Source organism: Dermacentor albipictus, chromosome 9 (genome assembly GCF_038994185.2).
Source record: "Dermacentor albipictus isolate Rhodes 1998 colony chromosome 9, USDA_Dalb.pri_finalv2, whole genome shotgun sequence".
Classification (NCBI taxonomy): domain Eukaryota; kingdom Metazoa; phylum Arthropoda; class Arachnida; order Ixodida; family Ixodidae; genus Dermacentor; species Dermacentor albipictus.
In genome coordinates, this window is record NC_091829.1 from 12018722 (window position 1) to 12038619 (window position 19898).

At 48.6% G+C, this 19898-nt stretch overlaps 1 protein-coding gene across 1 annotated transcript in view; it reads right to left on the reverse strand.

The window, feature by feature from the left end:
- Positions 1-19898, reverse strand: part of LOC135911080 (phospholipid-transporting ATPase ABCA3-like) — a 149801-nt gene that overhangs the window by 21457 nt on the left and 108446 nt on the right. The window contains exons 16-24 of the mRNA XM_065443178.1: positions 17916-18257; positions 14838-15324; positions 12867-12992; positions 11883-12140; positions 10269-10465; positions 8759-8983; positions 8499-8693; positions 7239-7360; positions 2995-3168 (exon numbers count right to left, since the gene is read on the reverse strand). Coding sequence (XP_065299250.1) covers positions 2995-3168; positions 7239-7360; positions 8499-8693; positions 8759-8983; positions 10269-10465; positions 11883-12140; positions 12867-12992; positions 14838-15324; positions 17916-18257 — 2126 coding nt within the window. The remainder of the gene's footprint in view (positions 1-2994; positions 3169-7238; positions 7361-8498; positions 8694-8758; positions 8984-10268; positions 10466-11882; positions 12141-12866; positions 12993-14837; positions 15325-17915; positions 18258-19898) is intronic.

The following is a 19898-nucleotide window of genomic DNA, read 5'->3' on the forward strand; positions in this document are numbered from 1 at the left end:
AAACATTTGTGCCCCGAAAAACGTGCGCAGACCAGCGTTACCGACCATGACGTCAATGCGTCTATTCACAAACTGCTTTGGATCACTGGTCACGGGCAGCCTTGCTCTCGGTTTGAGGTTGCATTATTTTTTTAACAGTTAAAAACGTCAATTTCGAGTACGGTCTCGATCTGCTCGATCTGCTCAAGTCGCCGTCGCCCTGCAAACACATCGCGCTCGCTCCAGTCTAGGCGCCTGCGAATTTCTAGAGACGCACACCGCAGCTAGTGCCACTCGTATAGGCCACTGGCACCTAGAGTGGAGCGAGCGACAGAGCAACTTGATCAGATCCGTATATATCACATCGGAAGATCAATAACCGTTCGCTTCAGGACGCTTATAAGGTCAATAACAACCATTCTCTACCAAATTGAGCATGCTTCGCATTACAAAGGTGTCCACTGAAGTTTAGCCTGCTAAGAGCTTGTTCTATAGTTTAAAGTACTTGAACCTTCATTTAAAACGCAAAAAAATAAAAGTCGAAAACTATCCTTCCGGCTTCGAAATGGTTTGCAACTTTGCAAATTATCTATAGTCAACAAGTTAATCCGTTATAAATGCAACAATACGCAATCATTACACACGCGGGCTGAAGTTGATTGCCTTGCTGCGGTTAGACAACTATTCAGTGGTTGGAAATTTAGAACACTAAAGTGCAATAAATAAAGCCACAAGAACGTTTGAAGCCACACGTACGAAGACAAAATCATGTACCACCCTTTATTTCCATAGTAGCAACGATTGCAGTGCAGGAGATTTTCTTCGAATAAATTTTTTTTAAAAGATAATGTCTTCTTAGCCGACTTCACACGGGCTTGGTGTACTGGGTATTTTGTAGCCACTTCTAGTCTTTTCGCACTTTTAGATCGTTGTGACGAGTCGTATGAGTCGCAAGAGGTATCAAAACGTAGGTCTTAATTAGTAAAGAAGCTAAAATTAGTTTCATAGTCGGTAAAATTAACGATACGGGCGTAATTAGTACCAATAAAGTCGAAGATTAACCATATCGCACTATACCCCTGTAAAGGGTGCACTGCTGTGAATACGGACTTGTTGAGGCAGAGCCACCATACAGTACACGTTAGGGAAATGAAGCACGTTCGCTTATACTAAGCAGGACTCGCGCGAGGCAGTCGTGTCTGGAACGTGGTTGCGGTGGTGCCCACAAAAAGTGAGAATTAGCCGCAGGGAAAGTAAAGTAATATTAACGATACGTGCTCTATTAGTGCCAATGTAGTCGAACATTAACCACATCGTACTATACCCCTGTAAAGGGCGCACTGCCGTGACTACGGACTTGTTGAGGCAAAGCCACCATACAGCACACGTTAGGGAAATGGAGCAATTTCGCTTATACGTACTAAGCAGGGCTCGCGCGAGGCAATCGTTTCTGGAACGTGGTTTTGGTGGTGCCCACAAGGGAGAATTAGCCGCATAGAAGGCAAAGTAAAATAAATAATGTGTGCGTAATTAGCGCCAGTATAGTCGATAATTAACTGTCATCAACCATAGGCTGCACAATATCCTGGATCGACCTTCCTGGATTCTTGATGATAAAAAGGTAGGAATAATCAAGTGTCGACGCTAAGACAAGTTTAACGTAAATGTTTGCGAAATACGATACGAATACAACACGAAATGAGTGAATAACGAACATGAAGGCAAAAGACGGAAAGAGACAGGATAGAGCTATAACCAATCCTTATACACTAAATCATTTCATCCACCATATACGTCGACCTTGTCTTTTTTAGTATCGACACTTGGTTGACCTTTCCTTTCGTAGGAAACGACGGTCTGTGCCATAATCGACGTAATAGAGGACCGCTAGAGCCCCTTGTGAGCGACGTAAACTAACATACAATGCCTCACTAGAGCGATGGGAATTCTCCGTCAATGACCGATACTCGCGACACGGAAGAATATATTTGATTGAAAGCATACAATTCGTTTCGTCACATCCGCTTCATGCGGCTTAGCCAACCAGCGCTCACTGAGAGTGATATCGACGAATGCAATCAATCGAGAATACGGCTTTTGGCGACTACCGGCCGCGAAGACCTATATGCAGAAATCCGAGGTAGATTCCGGCCCTGCTGTGCATACTGACTGCTTTGTATACTACTGAACACGTATCCCGGCATGATTGTGGGACCCATCGCTGCAGTTCAATCACTACGGCATTCTGCCTTTCAGCACAACGTCGCGGGTTATGCTGTGGGCATCGTGCGAATGGGGGAAAATCATCACTCCTGCATAGAATTTTCGACGCAAGGCGGTCAAATCGATCCCGAATTCTCCACTACAGTGTCCACCGTGGTTCCTAAGACGATTTGGCACGTTCAAGGGACACTAAAACAAGAATATTTGAAGCATGTCAGTAGATTACCTTTCTAGAATACCAAGGAAGCCACTCTTGCCGTAAGCAGCAATTTGGTAAGCACGAAAAGGTGCGGAAGTCTTGATGACGTCGTCTCTGGCCTAGTTACCTTCTTTAGCAGTTAAACCGCATCTTATTATAAAAGAAATAAAGACTGACTTGAATGTTTCGATATATTCTACAGGGCCACCAACAACCGAACTACGAAAATATATTTTGCGATTCCTGACTTCTCACTGACGTGCCGGGAGCCGCGTTCTCAGTCCGAAATTCTAAAAACTGAACTTTGCCCTTGATTTTCTCTCGTAAAAAGCAACGTATTCCCTCGAAATAAAAAAAAATTAAGTCCTTAAGGAAAGGCTTATCAGTATTAATTGATTCAGTGTCCGCTTAAACACCGTCACTCGAATTTGCTGGCTGGACACAGACGGTTAATGTCCGCGAAGAGGGGTCCTGCGGCTACCCCGTCCAAAGGCCCGCGAGCGGCACGATTGTCGTTTTCACAACGGGTCAAGGCGCCTTAGTTGTGACATGCCGTCAACAGCTTCGCATGTGGACCGCGGATGGGCACCGACCTGTTGGAGGTGAGCAGGATGGCGCAGTCGGTCGACTTGCGGATGATGCTCAGGCTGCGCCGGATCTGCGCCTGGGCGGCGACGTCGACACCCGTGCTCGGCTCGTCGAGCAGGATGACGCTCGGCAGCCCCGCCAGGGCGATCGCGATGCACAGCTTCCGCTTGTCGCCGGGACTGCGTCGACCCGATGTCGCGTCAGTCAAGACGTCGTTTCAGTTTGTACAACTTTGTAATAATTACAAGTGGTTACTGTCCAGAGAACTTTTCAGGAACGATGTAATAGAGGAATGCCAATTAATTTTTGAACAGCTGAAGGGAACCAAAGGAGCTCCAAAGGAAAATATTTAGCGGAGTTAGATCGATATCTTATTCGTCTGGAAGTCTATCACCGTTTTCTGTGTGTTGCTGCTCCTAAATTGGATCACCCACATCGAAGCGTACGAGTAGGCGTAATCCCCTCGTGGCTTCCTGTGCCGCACTCTGAATCAGCTAGTGCTGACGTCACATGAAGCGTACTACAATCTAAAATAGGCAGAGCCACTCTTGACCTTTCATTTTCATCATTTTCTCGCTTGCAAACGCTATGTTCTCGCTAATAATTACGACGTTTCTTTTTTAATTACAGAAGCCTAATCTTTTAATCTAGCTCAACTTAATATTTCCTTTTATTGTCCCTTTAAAGTAGCTACTGACACTTGTTTTCATTCGTTTTGCCAAATCCTAGACGAAATACTGACAAGAATAAGACGCCTTAAATAAGTCAGAAAAAAAACTTGTATTCGAAAGTAAGCAATATCAGCGACGGTACAACAATGTCAGTACCAGGGTTAAGGCCCGAAATAAAAAAAATTGCAGAGGGTTCCTGGAATAAGGGACCCTCCCACCTCGAGTGACAAGTCACTGATTCAAATAAAAGTTTCGTTCTCTCTCTCTCTCTCTTTTCGTTTTCTCAGTTGATTATTAGTGTTCTACCACCAAAATCTGCTGGTCTTAACTAAACGTTTCATTCCCGTGCGACTAAATCTAGTTACGCCTGCATTTTTGCGTGCCGCGACTTTCAGAACACGGCCGCGGCGGCAGGTATTTGAACTCGCGACCACGTGCCCAATAGGTTGCTTAGACTCGAGAGGTACAAAACGCTCTTCAAGATATTTCATTGTAGTGCCAGCTGAACGGTAAAACGAAGCGCTCTACTAAGTAAAAAACACCATGAACTGTTACAATGGTGGGACCTGCATCAAGCGATGTTCCATGTGCCATCCAGCAAAGCTTAAGGCGACGCAGAACTATATCGCACCTCACAAACTATAAGCAGTGGAGCGAACTAAGGTACGGGTTTTGACAGCCAACCAGAAGGGCTACATGGAAGGATTTGTAGTGCACCATAGGTGTGCCCTCCTCCCGCCTCTGGAATAACGCAACGAATACGAACACGAATCGAATATGAATATGTTATATTTTCAAAGCATTTGACTTGGAATGATCATGTTGACTATATCAGATCAAAAGTGTCTTCAGCTGTCGGTGTCATGTTGCGGCTCCGCAGTATTCTTCCTGTGAAAGTTAGGCTATTGCTATACAACTCATTAGTTCTTTCTCTTTTGCAATATTGTTGTACCGTTTGGGGCACTACGGGTGTCACAAATTTATCCAAGCTTCACCTTCTTCAAAAAAGAGCTGTAAGATGTATTGCTGGTGTTCCTTATTGTTCCCCCGCACATGACTTGTTTTTAAAATATGAAATCCTGCCAATCTATAGTTTATACAATTATAGACTTTTAATGATCTATAAACGCTCTTCACATAGTGATGAACATTACATTAGTTATCTGGCAAAACTTGAGAAAAACACGCATATCCTGCAGACTAGACATAAAGAAATTTGGTTAGTGCCGACGCCTAGGGCATATTATACAGAGCAGTCTCTTTCTTATACTGTCCCAGTATTATCAAATAAATTAAACAAAGAATTGTTTGACCCCTTTCAGCATTCGAGTGATGTTATTAAGCGATTTTTTCTTAGCAAGATTATGTAATGTTGCACTCAGTTTAAACCTATACCTGTTATTGCTTTTTTTTTCGTTTCCCCATGACCACATATTTGTTTTTCTAATACCTCTGTTTGTGCTGCAATGCATAGCACTGTTTTTACAAAGTGTTTTGTTATTTTGTTTCAGTGTTTATTTGGAAAATTGAAAATCTCTGTCTGTGTACTGTACTGCCAAGTTGATAAAGGGGGCAGGACCTCTGTCAAGCTTACGAGCTTTTAGTCCCGTCTCCTTCTCTGTCCAAGAGAAAAATAAAGACTGAATTGAATTGAATTGAACAGTAAGCGTCAAATGCAGACGCCTTACATTTACAAATGCAATATTTATGTTTGTTCTAATTACGTACCATGCTTGTACTGAATAAGAAAAAAAAAGACGGCTATCGGGGCCAATGGATATCAGTCATATACACAACATCACCAACTGTCATTTTAAAATTTCGCGGGTTTGCGCGACACACGTAGCACAGTCACAGCGTAAGGTGGAGGAACCATCACGAGAAAGAAATGAACAGTCCACCCGGTGTCGACGGCTAGCTGCGGCTTGTACCGCTCTCTGCACAGCGGTATGCTGAGCCCGACGATGCCTGGTTGCAGCCGCGCTTGAAGTTCTACGATTCGCTTCATCAGCAGCGGTTCGTACCTTGTGATGAGGTACCATAACGTGTACCGAAGAGTAAACACAGGTATCGAGACTACGCGGCGCGCATGTCGCATCCTTGACACCTGGCACCATACGACGCAATTGCTACACGTCGTGACACCTGGTGGAATACAACGCAACTGTAATTTAAAGTATGCACGCATCAACGCTACGCTGCGCGTGTCTCGCATCCCGCGACTCCTCGCGCGCTAGGACGCCTGTATATGGAATGCTTCCGCAGCAGCCAGCAAACGCTCGCGTGGCCCAACTGTAGAGTAGCTGACTCTCGCGCAGAGGGCCCGGGTTCGATCCCAATCGGAACTGGCTTATTTTTTTCTCTCTCATTCCTGGTGATAGCTGCGACGGACACCGGCGGTGGCGGACAACATCGCCAACCGAACCGGCCATAGGATTGAGCTCATAACAGCTTACGCCGTAAAAAATGCACGAATAAGGTCTCGACATATTGAGAGCCTGGTTGCAAATAAGCTTTCTAAACAATGTTAAAGGGATGCCGAAAAAAAGAGTTGTGGGAAAAGAAAAATTGCTGAAGGGCTTGCGTGCCCTAAACGCATGTAAAAGGGCCCGTTGCAAGGAAAAAAAAAAGAAAGCTTACTAGCTGTACAACTACATTAGTAATACTCCAAATGCATTAAATGACAGGCTAAAAGCCGTAACTACAGCTTGTCCTGTTGGCTTCCGCTGCGAAACCGAAAACAAGGTTTGAACAAGCAATTTTGTTTTTGCATTACTTCAAAAACTTTTGCCATTGTTTCACGTCTGATAATTTGCCGTACTTCGTTTAGCAAATGGAGAACAGTAACAATATCTCAACAGTCGGCTGTTGTAAAACATTTGGCTAGTTTCAGGCGTTCAAAAATATCCAATAGCTCATTTCCGAATTCGCATACTTAGGCTAATAATAGCTTGTAGTATTCTAATAGCTTCCAGCTTCTGATATTCTATTCGTATTCGATACTTCGAATATTTGCCCCCCCCCCCCTCCTAATGTTTAGTGATTCGTTGAAACGAGCCCTATTGACATGTGAACTTGTTTATCTTTCTCGGGAGACCGCTTTTCAGCGCCTGACGAATGTTAAACGCTGAGCGTAGGAAGCGCCTGCCCGTCTCGGAAGCTTCTCGAATGTTATCGACGGTTCTATCCGTCGTCTGCTGTAACCGCGCCTTGTGCAATCAGATTGCATGTGCAACACGAATTGTGCAGTAGTGTCTGGAAACCACGCGGGCACCGGCGATTACACTGGAACCTTGGACGAGTGACGTTTAAAAGCCGACGCCCTTGACCCGCCGATCAGAGTTCAACAATCGCCGACTACGTTCACCGCAATCGTTGTGCTTTGAGTGTAACTTGCTTTTCTGAGCACAGGTTCGCCCAATAAAAACTTTGTTACGCTTTTGACAGTGTTGCTACCATGTTTTTTTTTGTATTTTTTTTTTCACCACCACGACTACGTACGTGACGCCATAGCCTTTACTGCATTGCACCGAATCGATCGAGACGTTGCATGTAAGTGTCACGTGTGAAGTACGCACGTGTAATGCTTCACGATCACGTTGGCCACCTTGGAGAGCTCCATGACGCGCAGGAGGTTATTGGCCATCGCCGCCGTGTCGTCCAGCCGGAAGCCGCGCAGGACGCAGATGAGCTCGATGACCTGAGAACAGAGCGTTGCGCCCAGTGTGCGATCACCGTGCGAAAAATTACGCAGGAAGTCGGAACACGACATCCCTGCAGATTCGCACTAAAAATGTGCACTGCTTATACCTCCGTAACTTAGCGTGAGCACAGGACATTTAGTTAAGCGTATTCGAATAGATAAATTTCCGGATCGAATAGTACACGAATATTCGAGAAAACCGACCTTCAAATATCGAATCGAATGCTAAATATTTTCCGGCATATAAACAAAATTAAATACAAACGTTCCTTGGAGTCAATTGGGTAAAAAAATGAGGTGCAGCCTTATATTAATTCATATATGTAATGCTGTCAACTACACTTCCCTTCAACTGAGAAGCCTGTAAGAAAGAGAAGAAAAAAACACGATTGTATCCGGCACACCATAACAATGGTGAGATTGTGAAACTAATAAATTGAGAACAATAGAAAGTGAATCAATAAAGAAAATTTGTAGCATGACACAAGGCGAGGAGGCGTCCTTATTTAATAACCATAAAGTATTGAATAAATTGACGTTAGCTATTCCATGCGTTAACTCCGAAACTGCTGCCTCTCGAGCAGAATAATTCAAAACACATTCAGCATTTCGAATATTTACACATCCATACTTTTATGTGCTATCATGGGAGACCCAGGAAGCCACTGCATGCAGATGTATTTGATAGTATATATAACAGCGCTCATGTTTTGACCCGGCGTTCAAGGGCTAGTACGTTTGGGCGAATCACTGCAAGTTTGTTCAAACGACGTGCACCATGCAGAGCTTGATAAGGCTGTCCTGACCAGTAATTCTGGACACTGGCCCTTCGCTCTTTGTAGAACTCTCAAGAATGCACCGATATATCTCAATGAGCAGCGTTTCATGACAAGATCAGCCAAATTTCGGTAACTTCTATGCTGCGTTACATAGCAGTGTTTTGGTCAGGGCCAAAACAATGCTGTAACGCAACAGGGAAGTTTCGACTAAGTGCCGCAGGGGCGCACGTTATATACGCGTACGCCTGAATTTAACTCGCCCTGAGAACCCTACTGTTGAAATGAATTTGCTTAAGAGAACTTGCTTAAGAGTGCTTAAGAGAACGCGCATAACGCCGCAAGAGCGGCGCGCGCACCTCACGGCCGGTGAGGTGTTCGGGCAGGCCGAGTGCTTCGGGGCAGTAGCCGATGTTGGCGGCGTACTCCCTGGGCGTGCGCAGCAGCGACCAGGAGCCGATGTAAACGTCGCCCGACGAGCACTCGGACGTGGCGGTCAGCAGCTGCATCAGCTTCGTCTTGCCAGACCCGGTCACGCCGATGATGCCCAGGCACTGCGAGTTCGCGGCGAGGTGAGGGCGGAGCGCATAGCAACCGCGAAAAGCGACAGGCCACGTACCTGGCCGCGCTTCAGGGCAAAGCTGACGTTGTTGACGCCCCGGCACGGCCCGAACGACTTGGTGAGCTTGCGCACCACGAGGGCGTACTCGGGCGACTTGGGCTCCGACGCGAGCTTCTCGACCACCGCGGACTCGTGGGCGACGTCGGAGTCGAGCGGCGACGTGGCCAGGCGTGGGCCTTCGTCGTGGTTCGGCGACAAAGCGGGGTCTTTGCGCCTACGAAACTGCGCGCGACGAGTCGACGAAGTGGAAGGGCGCGATTAACCTCCGAGATCCGCGAGGTGAAGAATGTCTCGTGAAAGCGCAGAGTTTTCTACGACCATTACTATTGAGGCCACTCTGGAAGCTGCAGGTATACGACGGTTTAGCCAGGGATGCTGTACTGGACGTTGTCAAATTCTGGAATGGCGGCAGTTTGAGCCAATCATAGGTCGTAGCAGCAGTCTGGGGCTCTCTGATTGGCTCAGAATGCCACCATTGCCAAAGTAGAAAATACGACGTAATTTAACGATGTCCAGAAAAGCACCCCTGCATGGGAGTCATTTGCCTACACTTGATCTTGCTGGCTTCAAACGGATTTGTGACTTCTCAAACGAATTCATTTGTAGCCAAATATTGCGTTATCAATGCAACAATTCGCAATGATAACGCACGCGCCCAGGCAAACGCTTCTGCATCTGATTGCGTTTGAATTGTGTTCATTCGAAATTTAGGCCAATAAAGGCAGATTAAAGCGTAAAAAGCAAATCCACAAAGATGTCTGTATGCACAGGCACGAAAATTAGACAAATCAATGTACTAATCATAATTCTCATGGTATCTGAAAAAATATCTGCGGGAGTGTTTCCTCTAGAATGTTTAGTAGGACACAACCTCATAAACGGGAATAAAGGTCGGTTGGAACATAGGGTTTACCCTTAAACTTGATTTTTCGTGACGACTACTCCCAATGTTCTAAAGACAGCTCAAGATGAAGAGCCACCTTAGCTGTTATCTTTTTTTTAAATCTCGACGTATATTATGGTTTATAGCGTATATTCCTGAAAGGGAAACGCTGTCATCGAGCTGAGAGTAGCACGAAGCTACAAAGGCAATCCGTACAGGTTACTCGCCAAAATTACCATACTGATAAATCACTTATGCGGCCTTGCAAGTTTTGAGAACTTTTCCTGCACAAAAAAAATTAAATAAACACTGCTAAAATGTGAGAACATGCCTTGAAATCTATGACGTCACAATGACGTGCTAGCGCCGAGGCTGCGGCGCTTAATTTTAAACAAAGATCAAAGTCTGACCTCGATTTTAATCGATCTTTTAACACAATCTAACGAACACATTTCTGAAAGCATACCCTGTCATCCTTAGCCGTCTCGGTGTCCTTTCTTTGGTGTCGTTTTATACTCGCCTCCAAAAATGAAAACGCGCGAGATCACTCTTTTCTCGTTCCTTTCTAATGTGAAACGCAGAGCCGGCCGCCATCTTCGCGAAGCCGCGCGCTCTCATACTCACCCGCGCGAGCACCTTCCTGCGCAGCCTGTGGTACGGCGTGGCGTCCATGAAGGCGACGAAGGCGAGGAGCACGACAGCCTCGACCAGCATCACGTACACCTCGATCATCACGGCGCACGACAGCTCGTACGGCTGGATCATCGTGCGGCGGCCACCGTCGACGATGTTCGCGCTGCTGGCGTTGCGCGTTGGCAGCGCTGCAAGGGAAGCGTCGGCCAGACATCAACAGCGTCGCTGTAACAGTCCGTCCACTGCGGGGGCGAAGGTTTGTCCCGGCGATCCCCAATTACCCCTGTCTTGCGCCAGCTGACTCTTTACGCCTTGAAATTTAGAAGTTTCATCGCAACACGTAATTCTCTGCCGTCCCCGATTGCCCTGCCCTCTCGCAACCATTTGCTCGGGCCAATCACTCATGCCCGATTATTACAACAAAGCCTTACGGCGGCAGCTCCTACTCTGTACTTAGGAAAAGAGAAATCATCTTGGGCATCCACCGAACCGATTTCTTTGGTGGGATAGGTAAGAAGCAGATGGATTAAATATAGTAGCATCGAGTCTATTAGTTTTACTAAATACGCCGGAAATCGGATCATTTAAACAAATATGAAACGTCATTGTTAAACTCTAACTTAGGAACACAAAAAACAAAAGCACCATGAGCGCAGGGGAAAGCAAGTAACAAGGACGAAGGAGGTGAGCCGACAAACATGGCGCTCAACTGGCAACTGAAATTATATATATATATATATATATATATATATATATATATATATATATATATATATATATATATATATATATATATATATATATATATTACACTTAAACTTCGATATAACGAAGTAGGTAACATTGGAAATTTGCTTAGTTATATATAAATTTCGTTGTATTGAAATTTTACCTTCTATGCAAATAAGTACAGCCGCTGATCGATTTTTTCCTACATGAATAGGGACCGCAGAATTACCCGAGTAATGGGGCAATCGAAAAATACAAATTTGAATGAGAAAAAAGTCATTTTGATGAATTTGGGAGTCGGCGACGAATGATACGTTTTCATGCCACATCGACAACATCTTCACACAGGCGGTACTAATTAAGCGAAGCCATGCCGCCACGCTTTCGCACTGCACTCCGCCCCTGCGGCCGATAGATTCTGCCGCACTGGGACGACGCTATCGTGACAAGCCCCGGCAGCGGGGAGCGAATGCTTGGTCTGCCTCTTGCTTCAACGGGTCACCGAAACTTCAACGCTAAACGTGCGGGAAGACAGCTTACACGATACCACGCCGTCTCGGCACGCCCCCTCTTTGTTGCACACGCGGCAGATTGCCTCTAAAGACGGGTGCGCGGCTGCGTGTGCGTTCGACCGTGCTTGCAGCCATGCACAGCCACGGCCGAGATGCGCGCCAAAATTGCGACGCGCGCCATAGGGCATTCTTGTGCGCGCATGTGTGTCTTTCTTTCCGTGCCTAGTTCGCACTTATCATTCCTTGTGGAGTATGCCGGCGTGGCACCAGGAATGCCGGCCTTTCTTTCTTTCTTTTTCTAGGTGATGCCATTTCGCCTCCACGACTTCGTGCCCACCGCGGCGACACAGAAGCCGGTCCTCACCGTTGCAGCAGTACTTGAGCGAGACGGTGTGGCCGAGGTCGACGGTCCGGCAGGCGACGGCGAGCTGCTCCTCGCCGGCCTCGCAGATGTCGTTCTCGCGCCGCAGTCGCAGCAGCCGCGCGATCCCGCGCGTGAGCGTGAACGTGGGCACGCCACGGAACAGGATGTCCAGCGCCCGCGGCACCAGCGACAGCAGCCGCACCTCGGCCACGGTCAGCGTGAAGTGGACGATGACCGCCTCCAGGGCGCCCACCAGCCCTGCGAGCCGCAAGAACGAGGGGGCACGTCACGCGGTGCGGTCGCGGGAACCACGCGCGCGATGCACGGTTCGCAGTGACGTCACCGTGGCCGTCGTGTACGGGGTGCCAGGACAGGTCCCAAAGAAACGCGACCGCACGACAGGAGGGTCTTGCGCTGAGCGACAAACCGATAACAGTGATATGAACGTGTGAAAAACGGTCCTAGCCGCAGTTTCACCCGCAAATTATTTTGCAATTACACGAAATTAAGTTCGTAGGTGTTTCTTTTCTCTTTTTTTTTTATCGGCCGCATTAAGTTGCAGCACACGTTCGGTTGGTTATTGAACAAGCGTGGTGTCCCGCGCGCACTGACAAATACGAACAGATCTCGCTCCACGATCGCGAGCGCCCGCTTTCACAACGCCGGCGTGACACGAAGCGCCGGCAACGGGGAGCGCGGAGGCTTCGCGTTGGCGCTCGCTTCACTTCACGGCGTCCCCGAAACAGATCGCGCGACCTCCAAAACTAGGCTCGCGAGAATGCCCCATTTGACAGAAATAGGCCCACCTATCTAAACGTCGACCAGTTTATCCCTCTTTAACTCATGTGACAAGTCTTGCAAAGCCATGCATTCTGCCCATCAATGGGGTCCGTATGATGGCGCACGGTATCGTAGACGCAAGGAGTGAGTATTTTTTTTTTCTGTCTTAAGCGCAGTGAAATACGCAACGAAGCCGAAACTCACCGGTGAAAAAGATGAAGATGACCATGATGGAGAAGCCGAAAGAGCTGTCCTTGAAATGGGTGGACACCACGTAGCAGAAAGGCACCATGGACAGACCGTGCGCCAGGAAGAGCATCGACAGCACCGCTACAGGACACAAGCGTGCCATTGTGACACCATCACTGTCACAGTAACCATTACGATTGCTTAGTAAGCTCTTCTGAGGTAGTCGCGCAGACGCGCACGAGTGCGCCGACTAATCGTGCCGACTTTTTCAACGTGTGTCCTTGATTCCATCCCTGTTCTGGCGTCGTGTCTTTTCCTTCGCTGCAGCCTTTAATCGCGGAATTTCAGGGTCGATTCAAGACGGTCGAGTAATCTGAGAAAAAGCTAAATTTAATCGCAAGTCAATGTCTGCGATGTTGACGGTGGAGAAATGCGAGATTAACGCAACCGCGCAGGCTACCGAAAACTCCCAATTGTCACAATTGTCAACCGCGGGCCGTCTCCGGTACCGTCACGACACCAGCTTCCGTCGGGGGAGAGCGTTTCATCGCCCTGTTCGTCCTCGGTCATCACACGCTGGCGACGCTGGCCGCATCGGCCAACCAATGCGTCTCTTGACTCGACGAAAATTAACGTAACTTTCGCGAGCTTTTAACAAGAATGTGCTCTGCGCTCCGAATTCATTTGATACATCGAGCAAGGAAAAAAAGCTACACATTCATAAGGTATCGCCTCTGAGATCTGACAGCGCATACATTCTCAGAGGCCATGTCCATCTTTTATAGCAGCCTTTGATGTTTAGGTTAGGTTAGGTTAGGTTGAATTCCACCCGGCTAAGAGTGCTATAATGTGGTACTAATTCAGAGAAAAACAGGTTTTGTCTATAAGCATCGCGCGCTGTACAGGTGCCGCTGTGACTGTTTAAGCTCAGTCCCATCTAGACTGATACCCCTGTCAATCGGGCAAGTGCACTTACGGGGAGTGCACTTCGGGACCTTGAGTGACACTTTAGGCTACGCGGTGCTAAATAGGTATTTCCATGACCGCCTTTCCTCGACCTAGTAAATATGTTGCACCTTTCTCATACAAAATTGTGAATAACAGGCGACTGCTCTAAATCTCGTAGATGCGTTTCGCTCAAGACGTACACGCTAATCGCTTCGTCATTCAGCTGCGTTTCAATTTCCAGTCATTTTTCCAGCTTGCGACATCACTGCATGTCACCTTCTCCTTTGTGCGTTTTTTCCTAACTCCTTGTGGTCTAATTCCTCCCTTTACTGGTGTGCCGCTACAGCCAATATTTAACCTTACCTCCCGATTGCCTGGAGCCCTCCCAACGCGAATCAAACTCCAACCGGTGTTGCTAGACTTTCACTAAAATGTATCCCGTCACGCGCTGCAACCTCAATTCACTTTACTCCACCTTAAGTAACCTTACTCTAACTTGTTCGAACTTTGTGTGTTACTACTGACGTCATACAAGACGCTGATGAAGTCACTGATGATGATGATCTTTGTAGCCACTCGTTGCGGACAACGCCGGCTTTTCTGCCTCACGGGACATACAATACTACCGCATTTAAAAACGGCGGCCACTGAAGAGTGAACGGTGAATAAATGGCCACAATATGCGGCCCCTGGGAGAGATGACCCGCGGAAGCATGACGTAACGGCACGGACGGCCTCCTCGTCGTGAGATGTGTGCGCCGTCATCTACATTGCAAGGATTGACTGACGGGCTAGTTGGCTCACTATGACAGAAGGAACAGCGCTTCAAGACGGGACACAAAGGAGGGCACTGCCTTTATCGCTCTGTATAAAAGTATAAGCAAGATAATAAACACGCAGTTGCTAAGTCAGCGTAGTGCGTGCACGTGGTTCCTCCTCTGCGTCCTGTCTCGAGGCGCTGTTCTTTTCTGTCGTCTACACATGTATGGCGCTAAAGCGAGCGCGTGCGGTGCCTGCGTGTATACTGTATACACTCGCCGATGTACTCGGGCCTCTTGAGGTATCGGTGGCTGAAGCAGATGGTGGGCACGAAGACGGAGGCGCAGGCGACGGCCAGCGCGGTGTCGAAGACGAAGTTGCTGAACCAGTAGACGATGCCGGACACGCCGGTCATGAGCTGCAGCCGCTTGAACTCGCCGCACAGCTCCGTGATGGGGAACACCACGAAGCTGGCCGCGTGGAAGCACAGCGCGAGCGGCACGAAGATGCCCATGAGCACCTCGACGACCAAGCTGTCAGCGCTGAGCGGCACGCCGCCGAAGAAGAGCTTGCTCTGCAGCAGCTGCTGCAGGTCCTGCTTCTCGTCGGCGCCGCCCCGGCGGCCCGTCTCGTTGCTGTACGGGTGGCTGACGAGCACGAACCGCGCCGCCGGCTGGTCCGTGATGTTGCGCAGCACCGCCGAGTGGTACAGGTTGACCAGCAGCGGGGCCGCGTGCGGGCACTGGCCGTTGTACCACAGCGTGGGCTGCAGCGCGCCGAGGACGCGTCTATACGTTGCGGTGTCGGCACCGGGCGCCGCCATTGCCGTCACTGACGCGAGCGAGCCTTATACTACATACATAAGCTCGGGGCCGACTGCTACGACGACGACTACGCACGCGTGTGACACGCCTTGTCCGTCAATTCGCACTGCTAAACGTTCGCACTGAGAAATTCGGGATAATTTATCCTGCAGATGGTTCCACAGACTCCGTCAGCGTTGCCGAAGGGCAATCGGCTATATCGTGGTTTGTACGCCGGTTGCCGTAAAAATTACCCATGCTACTTAAACTCGGTTCGCTCAGTCCTGGAGGAAGACCACCCGTGAAAGAAATGGTCGAGATTTCGGCGCAATATAACTTTGCCGCCTATAGAGCGAAACATTTAAGTGGCTGCGATGTGGAAGTTATTTCTGACGAATTTTCGCCGCGGCGTTGTCCGGCGCCGACGGCGCGTTTATTTCGCCAGAGCGCGATAGCGGCACTGTGTATACACTCCCTGTCGAGACGTGCTCCACATGGTCCACGAGTACAGCTGGTAATCACACGCGTCTATCAGCCACGATGGTTACCACTTGGCGCGAAGGAGACGCAACATACACGTCGTAAATTCGCTCCCCTTCTGGTTATCGCTGTAAGCGCCAGCAGACGCAAGCTGGCCCTGAGCGTACACACAGGCTCGGCCCTCTGAGAATCCGCGATAAAGCAAAACGCTGCCCCTCAGCTGATCTCGCAATGTCTTTGGTACCCGCCGCTGTGTCCCCTGTGTCTTGGCGATCCGCTGCCCAGCACGCCGTTGCGGGTATGAACCCCGGCCGCGGAGGACGCATTCTCATGTGTTGTGGAATGCAAACAATCTAGTATGTATGTAATATACTCAAGCATAGATGCATGTTAAAGAAGCTCGGGTGCGTAAAATATTCCGGAACCCTTTCCATAGTGAGTCTCCCATAGCCCTTGTGCTGTCACAATCCATGAAGGTGACATCTGCCTCCGAGAGGGAAAGTATGTTTATGGCCAAAGTAAAAAACACACTGCAACGGTTGCAAAGTATGTAATACCTCGTAACAAGGCCCGTAACTAGGAGGACAGTTACGGGGCCCTAATACTTATCGCCGCGACAATTTACTGCTCGGCCAGACTTGCACATATGCCATTATATGCTCATGTCAATATATGCATTATATGTATTATAGCTAGCAGTCATATGTTAGCGATGTGCTTGATACACACGTGAAAATAATTTTATATAAATCGTATATAAATGGGGGGGGGGGGCACCGTTGTTCACGCAAAACCACTTCAGAAAATAATTGCTGGGTTCGGCCCTGATTGATCGGTAATATAGCATGCAGAAAAAAAATATTAGGACAGCATATACTTAAGCGGTAATACATAAAAATCAGTCATAAATTCGTATTCTTTATAATGCAAAGTTAACATCAAGACAAACCTTTATGTGTGCCTACTTCTATCAACAGTGATGGAACAAATGAGTGCCTCAGGTGGGAGCCAAGGTTTGGATGAGGGGTCTTATTTTAATCAGCTCAACAGCTGGCGAATACAAGTCTCTCAGCTTCCTCTGAGCCTGTGTCATGTTTGGATTTCTAATCGCGTGTTGTCATATCCTAAGTTTCGCACAGTTAGTACATCCAACAGTCGGAATGAATCAACCAGCCACTCAACGTGTCCTGGGCGTTTAAAATAAATATTGGGGCGCCTAAATTGCACAGTGGGTTCAGCTCGATACACACGCTCCCACCGATCGCCGATTCACGCCCGTATATTAGCACAACCCCCCAGTCAGCCCTCCACCTCGGTTCAAGAGTTGGCGAGATTTCTGGGAGATCGTCTACGTAGCCTTTCTGTGCGGAGCGACTGCTCGGCTGCGAGCCACGTCATGCTCGTCCACGTACTGAATCGGCGATCCGTAACGTCGTCTTGTGAATACAGATTCATGGGGGACGCCAGACCAATCCTGACTACCCGTGGTTCTTTACCGTGAACCCCAATGTGAGCGCACATTTATATATATTTTTAGCGCGTCCGGTATATGCGTTGGCGGTTGCGGATTACCGAGTTTACCGGAGGCATAAACGTGAGTGGTCGGGCTGGTGGCGCATAGCTCAACCAGACAAACACAGGGCTATTATCAGAGTAACCAAGTGCATTGTACTTCGTTACCGGTGCAAATTTTCGGCAGTGGCGCAACCGTAAACACGTTGCCTTATTTTTTCTTTTTCGACAATAACACTCATGAACACGAAAACATGTCTATAAGGCATTACGGTTAAACGAAGCTTCGCAATATGTTGCTGTGCCAGTGTCCGTTAGCCTGGTATTATGGAAACTCACTTGCTAAATCGGAATACCGGACATGCTGAAACTCCCCTAACGCAATGAAACCTGTGCACACTGTACACGTGTTTTTACATTCCGCCCCAATCGAGACGCGGTCGCTGTGGCCGAGAAACGAAGCAGCGACTTCGTGCACCCAGCAGCGCGACACCACGAAACGATGATGCTGCGCCGCGGCGGCGGGTGCCCCAACCGGTCTCGGAAAACGATGGACACCGACCGTGCTGTTGGCCATGAAGACGATGCCGAAGAGCATCCGGTAGTTGTAGAGCCTCGGGTGCTCCTCGGCGTAGTCCAGCAGGCGCGAGCTGGTGTGGTCGGAGCCGATGTGGACCGGCCGGATGTCCTCCTCGGCGAACAGCTTGCGCAGGTGGCGCAGCACGGGGTCGCCGCGGCTCCGGTTGGCCGAGACGAAGCTCAGCGGCGACGGCACGTGCAGGGCCCTGATCGTGTACTGCAGCCGGTCCTTGTAGAAGTCGGACGACACGATGTCCTCCTCGGAGAAGAGCCGCTGCAGTTGCGTCGCCAGCAGCAGCACGCACACCGGAACCACCCAGCGGACCTGCGACAAGTAAGCGCCCGTGGCTTTGCGCCCGAGAGGGCACAGCTGTGTGTAGCTCCGGGCGAGTTGGTTCCGAATTACGACGAACGGCGCGAAACAAAAAACGGAGGAGGAGACGAGAACGGGGCCCGACTTCCAGTTACCCTTACTACTAAATCCGGTGTTAATAGCATTCTTAGGATACTTCACGGATTCTCCCATGTCCACCTAATCACCAACGGCGGCCGAGAGCCTTCATTTTCATTCATTCATTCATTATGTCCGGATCTAACCATTTTCATTCACGCCAATTTGGATCACTAGGTATATGTGCCGCTCTTCAATGACCTCATCGGAAGCCAACTTGGGTCCCTGGACATGCGCCACTGGGTGTGCACCGCTCTTACATGAAGGGAAACGCGAGAGGAGCCGGGCTGCAGTGCGCGCCTCATACGTGAGGCATTTCGGGGGTGACAATGCGGCGGTACGCTATACGTTGCTTCAATGCTAGTCGCATTAACGCCGACATGCATCCCGAAGTGAGTTCTGCCGGAATTTTGTCATATACATGCCTCGTCTACTAACATCACGCATAACGAAACACGTTAACGGACTGATTACCAATAAAGGTAGGTGGATGTGAGCACACGTCCTTGTCTAGGTTCCGTACATTGGTGGTTACTAAAGCATATCGACTCGTCAGCGATAGCACTTATCGTAAACGTGTTGCTCAATAGGTCATCGTCAGCGGAAAGGTTGCGCGCATCGTCCCCCGAGAAACCTTTTCGGAATGTGAAAATTTCGAAAAAAAAATAAAAGTTCATCTATACATTGGGGCCAGCGTTGCCAGGTTGGAAAGTCGGCACGACACCAGAAACTCGCTAAAATTTCTCCAGATTTCACCAGAAAATAAAATTGCCTTAAAATGCACAAAAAATGACCAAGAATTAACATTGGTCAAGCACTCATCTTATTACTTATATAAAATCACGACGAGAAGCCTTTAATCATTCCTTGGAGCATCGTAGATGCCTGAACGAAACCTGCGTAGCATATCGTCTGTGATAGTGAACTTCACGCAACACCCCTCTCTGGAGGTCAACGTTGTGCGAATTCGTACAATGGAATCCAAAGTTTTCAGCGACATTTTGTTCCTGTACTTCGTCTTAACACACATGATCTGACTGAAGACACGCTCCACCACTGCATTCGACACTGGGCAAGAAAGACATGCCAGTGCATACAATACAAGTTCCTGGTAGGGCTTTTCCCCTATGGCATTTTTAAACTTGAAAAGTCTAGCCCAGAATGTTGCAGAATCATCAGGAAGTTACCCGTCGAAGACGGCCTGCGCAACAGGTTTTTGTGACAGCGAAACGAGCGCAGCATCAGCATGTGTGTTGGCTGGCCACTTGACGCATTGCCGGTGGCCCGGCGTTGCTCTTCCCATGCTTCCCACGGTAAATTCATTCCTCCACTAGAACAGCCGGTGCCGTCTATTGAAAGGACTTATAACTATACGTGCGTTGAAACCTAGCGCTAGCATCACACGCTAGCACAAACCTTAGCTACAGTAAGCTTTATATAGTTCACTGTACCCTAGCCATAGAGTTTGTCACTATAACACCTAGAGGGTAATCTGGCGCCACCGTCTATGGGAGT